At 58.8% G+C, this 16234-nt stretch overlaps 1 protein-coding gene across 2 annotated transcripts in view; it reads left to right on the forward strand.

Annotated features, from left to right (window-relative positions):
* ADGRL1 (adhesion G protein-coupled receptor L1) overlaps positions 1-14790 on the forward strand; it is a 41627-nt gene extending 26837 nt beyond the window's left edge. Inside the window, exons 1-20 of one of the 2 annotated variants that reach the window (XM_054562192.1) lie at positions 537-598; positions 1734-2534; positions 3630-3944; positions 4708-4811; positions 5111-5296; positions 5590-5628; positions 5786-5969; positions 6140-6262; positions 6780-6994; positions 7265-7435; positions 7884-8093; positions 8193-8413; positions 8561-8627; positions 8836-8927; positions 9961-10129; positions 11330-11458; positions 11630-11726; positions 11819-11947; positions 12120-12137; positions 12590-14790. In XM_054562192.1, the coding sequence (XP_054418167.1) occupies positions 589-598; positions 1734-2534; positions 3630-3944; positions 4708-4811; positions 5111-5296; positions 5590-5628; positions 5786-5969; positions 6140-6262; positions 6780-6994; positions 7265-7435; positions 7884-8093; positions 8193-8413; positions 8561-8627; positions 8836-8927; positions 9961-10129; positions 11330-11458; positions 11630-11726; positions 11819-11947; positions 12120-12137; positions 12590-13332 (4023 nt within the window). In that variant the 5' untranslated portion in view covers positions 537-588 and the 3' untranslated portion in view covers positions 13333-14790. Of the gene's footprint in view, positions 1-536; positions 599-1733; positions 2535-3629; positions 3945-4707; positions 4812-5110; positions 5297-5589; positions 5629-5785; positions 5970-6139; positions 6263-6779; positions 6995-7264; positions 7436-7883; positions 8094-8192; positions 8414-8560; positions 8628-8835; positions 8928-9960; positions 10130-11329; positions 11459-11629; positions 11727-11818; positions 11948-12119; positions 12138-12589 lie in introns of those variants that run through there. The other variant, XM_054562191.1, reaches the window with a different exon arrangement.
* The last annotated feature ends 1444 nt before the right edge of the window (positions 14791-16234 follow it).

Consider the following 16234-nt stretch of genomic DNA (forward strand, 5'->3'; position numbering starts at 1 on the left):
GGCCAACACGTCAGGGCCCTGGGGACGGGGCCATGGTGGGGCCCCAGGGCCCAAGCCAGGACCCTTCTGGTCCTTGCCCACCTCTGCGCCCTCAGCTCCCCTTCCCCGCCTAAAACAGGGCATGCTCCCGGCTGCTTTGTGCCTGGGGACCCTTGAGCTGCCCCCCAAGCCAGCGCCAGGCCCCAGCCTTCCCTGTCCCTTTTGGGGCCAGCTGCTTTGGTGACAGGCCAAGCAGAAGCAGAGAATTCACTGCAAACCCTCACCCTAGCCTGCCCATGGGTTCTGCTAGCAGGGAGGTGAGAGGGAGGCCCCAGCCATCCTGGATGGCAGGGCCTCTGGCCGTCACCACTCTGGGAGGAGGAGGGGAGTCTGGCCTTACTGACCGTGAGAGTTCAGATCTCCACTGGGTCAGCAGGGGAGCCTAGGAGTAGGTGGCCCTGGGACGTGATGGGGCAGGGGTGGGCAGGCCAGCAGGGGCCAATGAGATGCAGTTGAGGTTTTCCTCCTTTTCAGGGATTGGGGGGGTGGGGCGGGGCCCCCCACCTTTCTGACATCAGCGCTGCCTTGGTCCCTCCTCCCGAGCCGGGGATGGTCGCAGGTAAATCGGGGTCCGGGGCAGGGGGGTTTGGGGGGCCTGGCTGGGGTGGGCTGGGTCTTTATCCTAGCACTTGGTTCCCTCCCTTGCCCACTCTGAGCTGGACCTGGGACTGCCCCCCTGAGGGACCCTCAGTCGGGCCTGGGCCTTGGAGTGAATTCTCTGCTCACCCCCTCTCTCCTCCACCAGCACTAACCCTTTCTTCCCAGGTGGTCTCCAGTGTGCCTCCCTTGGAGCCAGGACCTCTGCTGAGGCCCCCCACCTCGTCTCTCTTCCCTCCATGCAGCTTTCCTTCCCCCTCCCCAACTCTCCTGGGGAGCCCCCTCCCTCCCCATGCCCCACCCCATACCTGTGCACCAGTGTCAGTGTCTGCTGCTGAACAAAACCCATGAGACCCTGCCGGCTGGGGCAGGGCTGGGCACTGCAGGGGAGGGGCTGGACTTTTCCAAAAACCCTTCCTGATCGTGTGGGTACTAGGGGGGAGGGACTGGCTGCATCAGGAGGACCCTTGGGTGCTTCTCCCACCCTGGAATGGGGTGCACCCTTTACACCCACAGTGGGTACAGAAACATTACTGCCTTGCAATTTTTGCAGGAGGAAGAAAATGGAGTAAAAAAAAAAAATCTGTCTTTGTGTGGTTGGTGAAGGATGGGACCCTCGACTCTAGCTCTTCCATAGGGGGCGGAGACGAAGGCAAAAGGGCAGGGTGCTGAGTCCCTGGAACCTCAAAGCCACCAGGCAGTGGCTGCAGTGAGGAGGTCTTTCTGCCCCACTTAAGGCACACGAGAAAGTCTGGGAGGGTTTTTGCCAAACCCCTTATCCCCAGCCTGTGGGGTCTCTAGCAGCCAGGAAAGGAAAGAGGGGCACCACCTCCCCACCACTAACCCTGCTCTTAATGGCCTTCAGGGTTGACATCTCCTGGGAGAGGGGCAGCTGGGCGGGGCGGGGGTCCCAGCCCAGAAACCCCCTTCCCATCACCAGCCCTACCAAGCAACCGTGACTGCAGCAGCAGGAGGGGACAGCCTGGCTCCCTCCTGGGCCTTGTGACCAATTTGCCTCTCTCTCCCCTCTCTCTTTCTCCCTGCCCCCCCCCCACTCCTGCTCTCTCTGCCTCCTCCCCTCCCACCGCCCTGCCCAGTCTTCGTGTGCCCAGGGACCCTGCAGAAGGTGCTGGAGCCCACCTCCACCCATGAGTCGGAGCACCAGTCTGGCGCGTGGTGCAAGGACCCATTGCAGGCAGGCGACCGCATCTACGTCATGCCCTGGATCCCCTATCGCACAGACACGCTGACCGAGTATGCCTCGTGGGAGGACTACGTGGCGGCGCGCCACACCACCACATACCGCCTGCCCAACCGCGTGGATGGCACTGGCTTCGTGGTCTATGACGGCGCTGTCTTCTACAACAAGGAGCGCACACGCAATATCGTCAAGTACGACTTGCGCACACGCATCAAGAGCGGCGAGACAGTCATCAACACGGCCAACTACCATGACACGTCGCCCTACCGCTGGGGGGGCAAGACCGACATCGATCTGGCTGTGGACGAGAATGGGCTGTGGGTCATCTATGCCACTGAGGGTAACAATGGGCGTCTAGTGGTGAGCCAGCTCAACCCCTATACGCTGCGCTTCGAGGGCACGTGGGAAACGGGCTACGACAAGCGCTCCGCATCCAATGCCTTCATGGTGTGCGGCGTCCTCTACGTGCTGCGCTCAGTCTATGTGGACGACGACAGTGAAGCGGCTGGCAACCGTGTGGACTACGCCTTTAACACCAATGCTAACCGCGAGGAGCCGGTCAGCCTGGCCTTCCCCAATCCCTACCAGTTCGTCTCCTCCGTGGACTACAACCCACGCGACAACCAGCTCTACGTCTGGAACAACTACTTCGTGGTGCGCTATAGCCTGGAGTTTGGACCGCCAGACCCCAGTGCCGGTGAGGAGGGTGCCTGTTCACTGCCCCAGGCCCCACCCCCAGTCTCAAGGTGGGAGGCTTGCTCTGGGAGTTCTCAGAGACTTGAAGGTGGGCTGGGGAAGCCCTGGAAGTCGGAATCACATAGCACATGCTGTTCTAAGCACTTAGCAGCTGATAACTAATTTGTCATCCTTACAGTCACAGGGATTGTTACTGCCTCCAGTTTACAGATGAGGAAACTGAGGCACTGGGGGGTTGGGGGATTCGTTTATTTATTTTTTTTATTTTTAGAGAGAGGGGAAGGGAGGGAGAGAGGGAGAGAAACATCGATGTGCAAGAGATCATTCGGTTGCTTCTTACACACCCCCAACCGGGTACCTGGCCGACAACCCAGACATGTGCCCTGACCCGGAACCCAACTGGCCACCCTTCGGTTTGAAGGCTGGCGCTCAGTCAGCACCAGCCGGGACATACTAGTTTGTTTATTTGAGGATCTGGACTCAGAACTCTGGACACCTAACCGTTGAGCTGCACAGCCTCTCACAGGAGCCTGTGCACTTTCAGCCCTGCAACCTTTACCAGCCAGAATCTTGGGTGGAAGCACAGTATGGGGTGAAGCAGAACAAGGCCGAGCTGCTCATGTTGATGGGGCAAGAGCCTTACTGTGGTGCCATTTGCCCCTCAGCTTCCCTGAGCCAGCTCTGAGCAGCTCCTGGGCTCCCGGGAGCCTAATCTAATTCAGCTTTATTGGCATAATGGGGAACCGAGGACCCCCAGGAGGAAGGGACATGGCCGGGTTACAGAGACCAGAGAGAGAGAGTAACCGAGGATGGGAGGTGGCCGTTCACCTTCATGGCCTGTCCTCTCCTGTTGCTCTTCCAAACTTCAGGATGCACCCGAGTGAACGCCTACCACCTTTTGATGCTGTACGTGGTCCCACAGGTGTGAGGGAGCTCTGTGGGCAGGGAGAATGCGGGGGAGATCCACTTCCAGACGCAGTGGGAACCAGGCACATTTCTACTTCATTAGTGAGAAGGGTGCTGGGATGCCCGGGATCCCTGTGGCAGGGCCCTGAGCATGGCAGTGACTCTGTCTTGTGTCTCCTCTCCATTCCAGGCCCAGCCACTTCCCCTCCCCTCAGCACAACCACCACAGTCCAGCCCACACCCCTCACCAGCACAGCCTCACCCACAGCCACCACCCCACTCCGCCGGGCGCCCCTCACCACGCACCCAGTAGGTGCCATCAACCAGCTGGGACCTGATTTGCCTCCAGCCACTGCCCTGGCCCCCAGCACCCGGAGGCCCCCAGCCCCCAATCTGCACATGTCCCCAGAGCTCTTCTGTGAACCTCGAGAGGTGCGACGGGTCCAGTGGCCGGCCACCCAGCAGGGCATGCTGGTGGAGAGGCCCTGCCCCAAGGGCACTCGAGGTGAGTGCAGAGGCCTTGGTCACTTCCAGTGTGGCAGGCTTGGGGGGTGGCCACTGCTCGTCTGGGCAGGGGAGGGACAGGGGACATGCCCACCACTCAGTTTAGCATAGATACACTTACTGTTCGTCTCCCTTGCCAGAGTGTGGGCTTCATGTGGCAGGGGTCATACCTGACATCTGCAGCTGTGTCCCCAAGAGCCCAACAGAGCTCTCGGGGCCCAGTAGCAGCTCAGTTAGTACCCCCACCCCCCACCCCGCCCCATACCCTGTCCCCTCCTGCGGTACTAAATCCCTGCCACGTGAAGAGCACTAGGTAGATCCTGCAGGGCGCCCACGCAGGTGACATGGGTGTGTCCCAGCCTGAGGCTGATATGAACAAACAGCCCTGGGAGCAGCTGGTGGCAGGACAGACAGCAGTTAAAGTGCCAGAGGGGTGGAGCCAGGACCATGTGCTCCAGGGATCTGGGGGAAGGGTCAGAAGAGGCTTCATGGAGAGAGGTTTTCCAAGAGGGCTTTGCCAAAAAGTTCTAATTCTTGTAGGTAAAGATGGAAGGGGAGCCAAGAGGGAGAGCTTAGGAAGTCAGGGGTGACTTATGTCACCTCAGAGTGACACCTCTCTTGACTGTCTGGCCTGCTTCATGTCTGGTCTTCCGTGTTCCCCTCACCTACTTGCCCCCTCTGTCATTTCCTTTCCCCTGCTTTGGCCCGTCCTTCTCTCCTTCCTTGTGGCTCCCTTTTCTGTTCCTGTCTGTCTGTCCCTGCAGGAATTGCCTCCTTCCAGTGTCTACCAGCCCTGGGGCTCTGGAACCCCCGGGGCCCTGACCTCAGCAACTGCACCTCCCCCTGGGTCAACCAGGTGGCCCAGAAGGTACCAGCAGCAGCCGCTCCTCCCAGACAGGCACCCTGTGCTCACACACTGGGCTCTGGGTGGCTGGGTGCAGGGGGCAGTGGAGCAGCGGGAGAGAGGGAAACAAATGGGTGGCAGGTCTGGGAGGCAGGACTGTGGGGTTGCCTCCCTGGCCTAGAGTTGGGGAGAAGACAGACAGGGAGAAGGGGCCAGCAGAGAGCAATGAGAACGGCTGAGCAGGCCAGGCATGTGCAGAGGGACCATGGGGGAAGCCAGACAGTCCCTGACAGAGCCGGGTCCCCCACTTCTGCCTCATGCAGATCAAGAGCGGGGAGAATGCAGCCAACATTGCCAGTGAGCTGGCCCGCCACACCCGGGGCTCCATTTATGCAGGAGACGTGTCGTCCTCTGTGAAGCTGATGGAACAGCTGCTGGACATCCTGGACGCCCAGCTGCAGGCTCTGCGGCCTATCGAGCGCGAGTCGGCTGGCAAGAACTACAATAAGGTAGGGCCTGGCAGCGGGGCCAAGAGTGGGCACTGCCTGGGAGGCCCAGGAAGTTTCCAGCCTGGGACCTATGAGCTGGGCTGCCACCCACAGTGGTCAGGGGAAGGAGGGACAGAATCCAGGCCTGCTGGTCTTCCTGGACTGCCTTGGAGGGTCTTGGGGGTTGGGTGTCCCTTAAGAACACTCTTGCTCATGGCCCAGGGCCAGGTCAGTGTCAGACGCAGAAGAGTGAGTGTGTCAGGATGAGTAGAGCCAGAAGCTGGGCCTGACAGTGCCTCCATTTCTTTCCCTAGATGCACAAGCGGGAGAGAACCTGCAAGGACTACATCAAGGTGAGGGCTTCTGCTCACTGAGGGGTGTGGGACAGGTCCCAGGAGGCACTGAGGGGCTGGAGGTTGAGAGGAGGGGGCATAGCCTGAGGAACCAGAGGATATGGGAGGACTCACCGTGTCACGCCCAACCCGCCCCCCTGCCCCCCTGCCCATTTAGGCTGTGGTAGAAACAGTGGACAATCTGCTGCGGCCAGAGGCGCTTGAGTCCTGGAAGGACATGAATGCCACAGAGCAGGTGCATACGGCCACCATGCTCCTGGACGTCCTGGAGGAAGGTGCCTTCCTACTGGCCGACAACGTCAGGGAGCCGGCCCGCTTTTTGGCTGCCAAACAGAATGTGGGTGAGTGCTGTGGTCTCACTGGAGCAAGTTCAAGTACAAATCTTGAACTGCGGAGCCCACCTGTAACAGAGACCACAGGGGACGCCCTGGCAGGCTGACCTTTGACCTTGGGCTGCTGGACTCGGGACAGACTCCAACCCCATGTGCCCTGTCATCCTCTGTCCCCGCAGTCCTGGAGGTCACGGTTCTGAACACGGAGGGCCAAGTACAGGAGCTGGTGTTCCCCCAGGAGTACCCGAGTGAAAACTCCATCCAGCTGTCGGCCAACACCATCAAGCAGAACAGCCGCAACGGTCAGTGCCTGGCCCCCGAGCTGACAGCCCGCCCCACTTACGAAGAACAGCGGCTCTCAGCTTTTATGGGGTTGAAGAGTCCGAGAAAAGGTTGGGACCCATAACAACACAGAGAAGTCCTCCGCTCAAGCTGGTGGAACATTTCAGGGTACTCACGGGGTCTTCCCAAAGCCCAAGAGCCAGGACACTTTGCAGTCTGAAGGGTGCAGCTCTGTGCAGCAGCAGTTGATCTTCACAGCTCAGGGAGGATTGCCCCGTTTGAGACTAAAGCTCAGAGAGGTTAGGGATTCGCTTGCGGTCACTCCGCAAGTGAGAGGTGCCCGGGGACCCAGCCCCTGTGTGTCCTGGCCTGCTGCCCTGTTGTCTGGCACTGCCTACAACCAAGCAGTCATCCCGGGCAGGGTTCTTCACTGAGCCCCACTCGCCTGGGTTGCGGCCTGGTGAAGCCAGGTCCCAGTGGCTGGAGATGCACCAGCCAAGGGCTGATGGCACACCCCGCTGCACCTGTCCTCCCCAGGGGTGGTCAAAATTGTCTTCATCCTCTACAACAACCTGGGTCTCTTCCTGTCCACTGAGAATGCCACAGTGAAGCTGGCGGGTGACACGGGCGCAGGCAGCCCAGGGGGCACCTCCCTGGTGGTGAACTCACAGGTCATCGCAGCCTCCATCAATAAGGAGTCCAGCCGCGTCTTCCTCATGGACCCTGTCATCTTCACCGTGGCCCACCTGGAGGTGAGCTGAGGCATCGCCACCCTCCATGAGTGTATAGCATCCTGTGTTCCCAGGCTGCATACCCCCCCCACTGCCTGCTCATCCACCCAAGAACAACTTCCCGCTCCTCCCTGAGCTACCTCAGCTGCTTAAGTCATTTGTCCCCAGAGATGTCAGACTGCTGCCTGGAGCCCCAGGCACTTCTCCATGCTTGTTGCTATCCCTGTAGCTGGGTGTGAGGGCTGGAGGAGACTCCCCAGATCTGACTCCCCGGCCACCACCACACAACAGGCCAAGAACCACTTCAATGCTAACTGCTCCTTCTGGAACTACTCGGAGCGCTCCATGCTGGGCTACTGGTCGACCCAGGGCTGCCGCCTGGTGGAGTCCAACAAGACCCACACCACATGTGCCTGCAGCCACCTCACCAACTTTGCCGTACTCATGGCTCACCGCGAGATCGTAAGCTGGCTGGCGCTCTGCCACGCGCTCCAGGCGGGCCCACTCGCTGGCCCAGCTTTGCATGGCATCCTAGAGTGAAGCATGGGCAGTGCCAGGGAAGGCCAGCTTCGTGGGCATGGGGGGCCACCAGTCTAGCCCAGGGCATGAGGCACATGTTTGGTTCTCTCTGGTTATGGTCCCACCTTCTCCCAAGGCACTCTGGAGAAGCAAGTTGATGTCACCTTTTGTCATCTCTCTACACACCTTCCAGAGCATGAGGAACTGAGCGCGCCACCTGCAGAGGGGTGGGGGCCCACAAGGTGGCCCGGGGCAGAAGGCTAGAGGCGGGGAGGGCTGCACCAGCAGTGCCCGTGGCCTGCGGCCTTGCCCCCAGCTGGCACTTGGCTGAGCCCAGGGTGAGCCTGGCTGTGAGCCAAGGGTGCTGAGCATACCCTCTGCTGTCCCCCAGTACCAGGGCCGCATCAATGAGCTGTTGCTGTCAGTCATCACCTGGGTGGGCATCGTGATCTCCCTGGTCTGCCTGGCCATCTGCATCTCTACCTTCTGCTTCCTGCGGGGGCTGCAGACAGACCGCAACACCATCCACAAGAACCTGTGCATCAACCTCTTCCTGGCTGAGCTGCTCTTCCTGGTTGGCATAGACAAGACTCAGTATGAGGTGGGCCGGGTACAAGGTGGGAGCTGGGGGAGGGAGGAGAGGCCTCTTGGCAGGGCAGCCCCCTCATCTGTGGTATCCTCGCCCCCCCCCCCCCCGCAGATTGCCTGCCCCATCTTTGCCGGCCTGCTGCACTACTTCTTCCTGGCTGCCTTCTCCTGGCTGTGCCTGGAGGGTGTGCACCTCTATCTGCTGCTGGTGGAGGTGTTTGAGAGCGAGTACTCCCGCACCAAGTACTACTACCTGGGTGGCTACTGCTTCCCAGCCCTGGTGGTAGGCATAGCAGCTGCCATCGACTACCGCAGCTACGGCACCGAGAAGGCGTGAGTGCCACCTGCCCACCCCACTCTCTGTCTCTCCTCCTGCCTGGTTGCCTGCTCAACAACAGGACCCTTGGGGCACTGGGCTCCTGGGGTTGGAGGGAGGGGCCCTCTTCTGCCTCTCTCTACCCGGCCCTGCTTCCTTTATAGTTGCTGGCTCCGAGTGGATAATTATTTCATCTGGAGCTTCATTGGGCCCGTCTCCTTTGTTATTGTGGTAAGCTGGAAGGCGGTACCCTTTAGCCAGCCTAGCTTTGTTCCCGAGCACCCCCAATCTCCCCAAGCTGTTCACAGCCCCCTAGAAGCCTTGTCTGTGAGCACCTGCGGTCCCTGGAAAAGGGGGTCCACGCTGAGACTTGGCCTGGGAGCTCACACCAGCAGGCAGAGCAACCCCAGCACGGCCCCTCCCCTTGTCATGCCCCCAGGTGAACCTGGTGTTCCTCATGGTGACCCTGCACAAGATGATCCGAAGCTCGTCTGTGCTCAAGCCCGACTCTAGTCGCCTCGACAACATTAAGTAAGCACCCCATCCTCGTATCTCTGTCCCCTAAAACTCGCGCTGGCCCAGCCTAAAATGTGATGTCACCTCTGTCACACAATGTGATTTTTTTTTAATGTATTACCCATATGACTTGTCAGTATATCACTTTAAAAAATTTTTGTAATTGATTTTAGAGAGAGGAAGGGAGTGAGCGAGGAAAGGAAGAGAGAGAAACATCTATTTGTTGTCCCACTTATTTATGCATTCATTGGTTATTTCTTGTACGTGCCCTGACTGGGGATCGAGCTTCAACCTTGCTGTGTCAGACAATGCTCTAACCAACTCAACTACCTGGCCAGGGCCCACAGTCTGATTTAAGGGAAAAGATGTTTTATCATGCTTGTTATACATCCACTTAATGAGTATGTAAAAACCTGGCATTAGCACATTCAACCTGTGGTTTGGGGGACAAAACTGCATAGGGCAAAGCTGAATTCAAAAAGTGAGTCTATCCCTGGCTGGTGTGGCTCAGTGGATTGAGCACTGGCCTGTGAACTGAAAGGCTGCTGGTTCTAGTCCCTGTCAGGGCATATGCCTGAGTCGCGCACCAGGTCCCCAGCTGGGGGCGCGCGAGAGGCAGCCGATCAGTGTTTCTCTCATACATCAATGTTTCCCTCCCTCTCTTTCTCCCTCTTTTCCCCTCTTTTGAAAAGTAAATAAAATATATTTTTTTAAAAAGTATATTTCAAGGCAACTTAAAGATAAATAAGCAGCAAAAGATAGTTTAAGGGGCTGGAAATATGGCCAAAAGGATGAAGTACACAGGGAAATGAGTGACTGTTGACAAACCTCCACCCTTGACCCGCGACCTCTGCCTGCCTCATCAGGCAGGCCCGGGCTGGGTGCAAGCGGGCTGGGTGCAAGCGTCAGTGGGCAGACCACTCCCCTGAGGTCTACTTACCCACATGGGTCTTTGCAGACAGTGCCCAGGTTCAAAGAGCCCAGTAGGGGAGGCATTTCCACTGGCGGGGACGTTGATGTCCCTGTCCCCTCTCCCTACCCACCCCAGATCCTGGGCCCTGGGGGCCATCGCACTGCTCTTCCTGCTGGGCCTCACCTGGGCTTTTGGCCTCCTCTTCATTAACAAAGAGTCAGTCGTCATGGCTTATCTCTTCACCACCTTCAACGCCTTCCAGGGGGTCTTCATCTTCGTCTTTCACTGCGCCTTACAGAAGAAGGTGAGGTCAGGAAGGAGGCCCAGGTGCCTGCCTTTTGTGATGGCCTGTTTCTGCTTCAAAGGGAGCATGGGCTCAGGGGCAGGGAGGATTTAGCCAGGGGTGAAGAAGGCTCTGGAAAAGAACAGGACAGAGGACTGGAAGATCAAGAAAGCAGGGCACGTGGTAACGGGCTGTCCCAGGGTGTGGGGCATGAAGCAGGCGTGTGAAATGGAGATGACTGGGCACCATCCAGACAGCTGTCTCCTACTTTAATAGTTACGGGATGAACTGTGTGTTTGGTGGTGATAGAAAGTTCCCTTCTTAAATAAAACATGTGGAAATCTAAATTTTAAGAAAGTAAATGAAGGCAATAACAGAAGCAGAGGAAAGTGAAGAAGGCATACAGGGTGCACAAGACTCAAGTCATGGACACTTAGCCAAGGCATTTGTATGCTTGGCCCTGAAGGCAGTGGGACCCCTGTCAGACTGCCGTTAGTCTGAGGGGACAGTAAGGCAGGCAAGGCTAAGACGCTAAGACGGGGGATGGAGGAGGCAGTGATCAGAGAGTCCCGCAAAGTTGTCTCTATCCCTTCTCTCAAAACTGGTGACCCCCATGGGACACACAGGGACAGTGACATCCTTACAGGAGCCCCCAGGCCCACGTGGCCCTACAAGGGCCTCCCTTTCAGGCATGCCCTGCTGCTCTCTCAGACACCCAGACGTGGACCCTCCTCAGGGCTTGTCCCCTGCTCCTCCCCAGATCGCCACAGGGCCTGCTGCCCTATTTTTTTCAAGTCTTTGCCAAAATGTCTGCTTCTCAGATCAGTGAGGCCCTCCTGATCTATTTGAAATCTGCTCACCACCCCCACCCCCGCCAGCACTCCCTTCCTAGCATCTGAGAACTGCTAGGAAGTTCTGAGAACCCTAGCATCTGTTTACTAAAGTAGTAGCTCTGATAGGCGGGGCTTTGTGTCTGATTTGTTCGGACTGTCCCGGGCCCTAATCCACTCCTGACACTTAAAGGAGGCTCATCAAAGAGCTGCTGAGTCAGTGGGTGAGAAACTATGGTGGAGGTGGCAGAAGGAAGATAGGCCTGAGTGAGGAGAGTCTGTCTAGCTGCTAGGGGCCAGGACAGGTTTTTGATGCCTGCCCATAGCTTGGTTTCTGGGCTCCTGAGGTGGGGACACCTGTTGCCAGCTGCCTGTCCTCTTTGCGCGCCAGGTGCACAAGGAGTACAGCAAGTGCCTGCGACACTCCTACTGCTGCATCCGCTCCCCGCCCGGGGGCGCTCACGGCTCACTCAAGACCTCAGCCATGCGGAGTAACACCCGCTACTACACAGGGACCCAGGTATCTGAGGCGGGGCAGGGCTCCCCGGGGCTGAGTGTTGGACCCAAAGCCCCAAAGGTGGAGCAGTGCTTGGGCCATGTCCCTGGTGGTGCTCATCAAGCAAGTAGTCTCGGGAAGATTCTGGAGGGCGGACGGCTTGAGGGCCCCCTCATGTCTGGGCTGTGTCCCCAGAGCCGAATCCGGAGGATGTGGAATGATACCGTGAGGAAACAGACAGAATCCTCCTTCATGGCTGGCGACATCAACAGCACCCCCACACTAAACCGAGGTGAGACGGCATCCCTTGCCCCTGGCTTCAGTCCCTTGAGATTCTCGGTCGATGGCTCTAGGCTGCCTTTTGACCTCTGACCTCCTGGGCAGGTACCATGGGAAACCACCTGCTGACCAACCCTGTGCTGCAGCCCCGTGGGGGAACCAGCCCCTACAACACCCTCATCGCTGAGTCAGTGGGCTTCAATCCCTCCTCACCCCCCGTCTTCAACTCCCCAGGTGAGAATACCCTGGTGCTGGGAGAGGGTGACAGCCCAGGTCAGGGACCTTGGGGTCTGCGTCCCGAGGGGTCTTCACTTGGGGTGTCCTCCTGCCTCTTGAACTGGAGCCTAGACTCATCATTCCAAGCCCACTCACCTTCTTTCTTTTCCCTCCTGGCTGGCACCTGCAGGGAGCTACCGGGAACCCAGTAAGTGTGACTTTCCTGGTACCGTTGCCATGGCTGGGAGGGGAATGAGACAGTGGCTTCCTCAGATGGCTTCACTCACTTAGGGAGGAGAACTCAGGGTGCTTCCTGTGCTCCCAACACACGCGCACACATGCAGTCTCTGGCTGGGTGGCCGGTATTGCATTTGGGCCTCAGGTGGGGAAAAAAAGTGATGAGGGTCTGCACAGGCAAGGGACCCAGTCACCCAGGTCTCCTCACACTGCTAAGACACTGAGCCCCCAGCTAGAAGGGAACCCTGGGGAAACTGGTCTCCTCTCCCCCCTCCACCAACCTGCATGGTGGGTGTCCACCGCCAGTGCGGAAGAGAGAGAATGGAAGACCCCAGGCCCCAGGGTCAGGGGTAAACCCCCAGTCCACATGGCCTGCATCCTCGCTGCCTGGCCCTCCTCTTGAGCAGCCTCCTTCTGCCGCAGAGCACCCCTTGGGAGGCCGGGAAGCCTGCGGCATGGACACACTGCCCCTCAATGGCAACTTCAACAACAGTTACTCCTTGCGAAGCGGGGATTTCCCTCCAGGAGACGGGGCACCTGAGCCACCTCGAGGCCGGAACCTGGCCGATGCTGCCGCCTTTGAGAAGATGATCATCTCGGAGCTGGTGCACAACAACCTGCGTGGCGGCGGCAGTGGAGCCAAGGGCCCTCCACCACCTGAGCCTCCTGTGCCTCCTGTGCCAGGGGGTGGCAGTGAGGAAGAGGCAGGTGGGCCCGGGGGAGCTGACCGGGCGGAGATTGAACTTCTCTACAAGGCCCTGGAGGAGCCTCTGCTGCTGCCCCGGGCCCAGTCGGTGCTGTACCAGAGTGACCTGGACGAGTCGGAGAGCTGCACGGCGGAGGATGGGGCCACCAGCCGGCCCCTCTCCTCCCCTCCAGGCCGGGACTCCCTCTATGCCAGTGGGGCCAACCTGCGGGACTCACCCTCCTACCCGGACAGCAGCCCCGAGGGGCCCAGTGAGGCCCTGCCCCCACCCCCGCCCGCACCCCCAGTGCCCCCTGAAATCTACTACACCTCACGCCCACCGGCCCTTGTGGCTCGAAATCCCCTGCAGGGCTACTACCAGGTGCGGCGGCCCAGCCACGAAGGCTATTTGGCAGCCCCAGGCCTCGAGGGGCCAGGGCCCGATGGGGATGGGCAGATGCAGCTGGTCACCAGCCTCTGAGGGACCTCATGGACCAGGGGCTGGTGGCCCAGGCCAGGGAGGGAACCCTGGGAAGGGCTCTGGTGGGAGAGGGAGACTGAAGGAGGCAGTGGCTGGTGGGCCACCCTCCAGGCGTCCCTTGTCCGAGGTCCCTCTAGGCCCCATGGGGGCTCTGCTGTGGGGACCTGAGGTGCAGGGTTCACAGACAGGGTTTCCCACCAGCCACACGCACCAGCTCGATTTGGGGGAAGTGCCATGAGGAGGAGCCAGGAGGTCCCCAGGGGAGTAAGGAAGGAGAAATTGGAAGGATGCAGCCCACTCTTGACTTCCCCCTCCCCCTACTCTTCCTACTTGCTGGAGGGAAATGAGGGATTGGTGTCCCTAGGCCAAAGGCTCTGCTGGATGGAACCCGTCAGTTGCTCCTCTTTCTGCAGCCAGGAATGCTGGACTGCACCGGGAGGGTGCAGCGGGGGCAGAAGGACAGATGGACAGGTTCCTCCTGCACTACAGTTCCCTGTTCTCTGGAGACTGGGGCCTCTGGCTGAGGAGATAAGCCCCAGAGCCAATGGAATGGGCATTTGTGGCTGGTGGTTTAAAGGTTGAATTTTTCTGAAGCTCCTTCCCTATGCTCTTAGTCCTTGCCTACCCAGCAAGCCTGCCCCCCTCAGCCCCCCTTAAGTGCACCCAATGACCCCCTCCCTTGGGGTGACTCCTGATGAAGCACAACTCCCCAAAGGGCCCCCAGCCCACAGGGGTGGCCATATTTGGGCAGTTCCAGTCCTGTGGGCTCGGCTATCTGGGGAGCAGATTTTGGGTCTGGATCTCCCTGGGGAGTGGGTCCTGGGCTTGGATCTTTCCCTAGGGGGCCCTTGTTCCTCTCTTCTCCCTTATTGCTGTAAATATTTCAACGAAATGGAAAAGACAAAAAAAAAGAAAGAAAAAATCTCATCACTTGAAGCCACCGGGAGCCTGCGGCCCAGCCGGCCCGGGCTTTGTCCGGAGCATTGTGCCGCCACTGGGCCCTGGCAGCCAGGACTTCTCTGTGTGCGTGAATATCCCCAGCCGGGTGGGCGGGCCGCCAGAGCAGCTTTTTACAATCCAGAGACAAAAAAATCTAGAAGCAACAGCGAAACAAAGAACCCGTTTCCTTCCTGGCACCCGTTTCTGTCGCCTCTTTCCCTGCTCCGCCTGCCCCTGGCATCAGTCAGCCTTCCTGGGGTGTGTACCTCACTGCCTGCCCCAGGACTGGGGACCAGTCTCCCCCTTCCCTCCCCACTGGCCCGGGGGAGGCACCCCTCACACCCAAAGATGCTTTTGCCAAGATGGCTGCGCTGTCCTTTTGAGTTCCTGCCTCTTGTCTTTTGCTTCTGGAATTCGGCTGGGGATGAGGAGCTGATTTCCTTCCTAGAGAGGTTGATGGGGGAAGGAAAACGAGAGCAGCAGGGTTTGAGGTGACTAAGGAGGGAGGGCTGGGAATGATGAGATGGTCGTCTTTGGGGGGTGGGAGGTGGTGTGGGGCACAAAGGTGAAAGATCACCTTCCCTACCCTACACCCTCCCACAGGGGAGGCACAGCCAGGCACCGGGGCCTGGAGTCAGACACCATGTTCCAAGGGCCCAAGCCCAAACCTGTGGACCCTAAAAGTGTCAGGCTTGGGATGTCTCCTGAGTACCTCTTCTATTCCCATCCTCTCTAGCCAGTCTCCCAGGCCCCACCCTCCCCTCTGGGGGTAACATAGTCCCATTTCCATACTAACCCAGCTCCATAATTGCCATTTCCCCAGAGGTGGCCCTCACCTCTGCTCTGGCCCCTCCTTGTCTCTTTTGTCCCTTCCTCTTTTCTCACAAGTGCCATGAGTTTTCAGACATCTTTGGGTCTCAGCCTCCTGCTGCCATGAACTTCTTTGGGTTAAGGGGGAGGGGTTCTAGGGAGGAACTAGGGAAAAGGGACAGGTAGGTGGCTGGAGGGGCCCTTTTTGCTGCTAGAAAGCCCCTCCCTTCTGGGGAGCTGGGGCTGGCTTGTCCCCATCAGGGGAGAAGGGGTCAGACCAAAGATGGTGGTTTGTCCTGTGCAGGGGGACAGGTGTGGGGAGAAGGCAGTGTTGGGTTCCATCTCTGGCTTTTTCTGGTAGGGAGGTTTTAACCCCTTTCACCAGAAGAGCATGGGTGAGTCTGGACCCAGAGGAGAAGGGTGGGGACTGTCTTACTCTGATGGTTCTGTGAGGAGGCTGGGAGCCAGCTCTGCGGCCTGCCTTGGCTTCAGGCGGCTAGGAGTTTGCTCCACTGTGGGAGGGGCAGCTGGAGGTCTGTGAAATGCTGGTGAGAAACAAGGATAGGTGGAGCTGGCCTGACCCAGACATCAGCCCAGCTAGAGCCGGAGGCTGCCTCTGACACCAGCAGGGGGGCTGGGAGAGTTGGCAGGGTGGGAGAGTTTCCAGAGGGACTGGAGGCATGCAAGGAGTCCTTCATCCTCTCCCCTGCCTAGCCCTCTTTTATCTCCAGACACTGACAATCAAAGGGAGAGAGAGGGTGCAGTGGGTCCCTTGGTTCCCATTTCAGCCAGAATCACCAAGGTGAATTCCTAGGCCTCAAAGCTATGTGGCAGGGCCCCCTGGTGGGGCTAAACACCAGTGCAAAGCCACCACCGAGAGCCAGGTGTTCGTCCCCCCACCCCAACCAGACCTGGTGCCTTGACGCCCCCCACCCCAGCTGGGACGGTATAGAGAAGGAAGGGTCTTGGTTTCCTCTCCTGTTCCCTTCCTTGGGCTCCTGAATTTATTTGCTTCTAAATCTTGTTATTTTTTACCTGGTTTTTTCCTCCCTTCTGGTTTCCCTTGACTTCCTTTCTCTGTGTCTCCACCTCTTTCCTTGTTTTTTCCTCACTGTCTCTGTGTTCCTCTTCTCTCACCCTCAATTTCTGTCCA

The sequence above is a fragment of the Pteronotus mesoamericanus genome, unplaced genomic scaffold (genome assembly GCF_021234165.1).
Source record: "Pteronotus mesoamericanus isolate MK-2021 breed Mesoamerican mustached bat unplaced genomic scaffold, CSHL_Meso_final scaffold_636, whole genome shotgun sequence".
Classification (NCBI taxonomy): domain Eukaryota; kingdom Metazoa; phylum Chordata; class Mammalia; order Chiroptera; family Mormoopidae; genus Pteronotus; species Pteronotus mesoamericanus.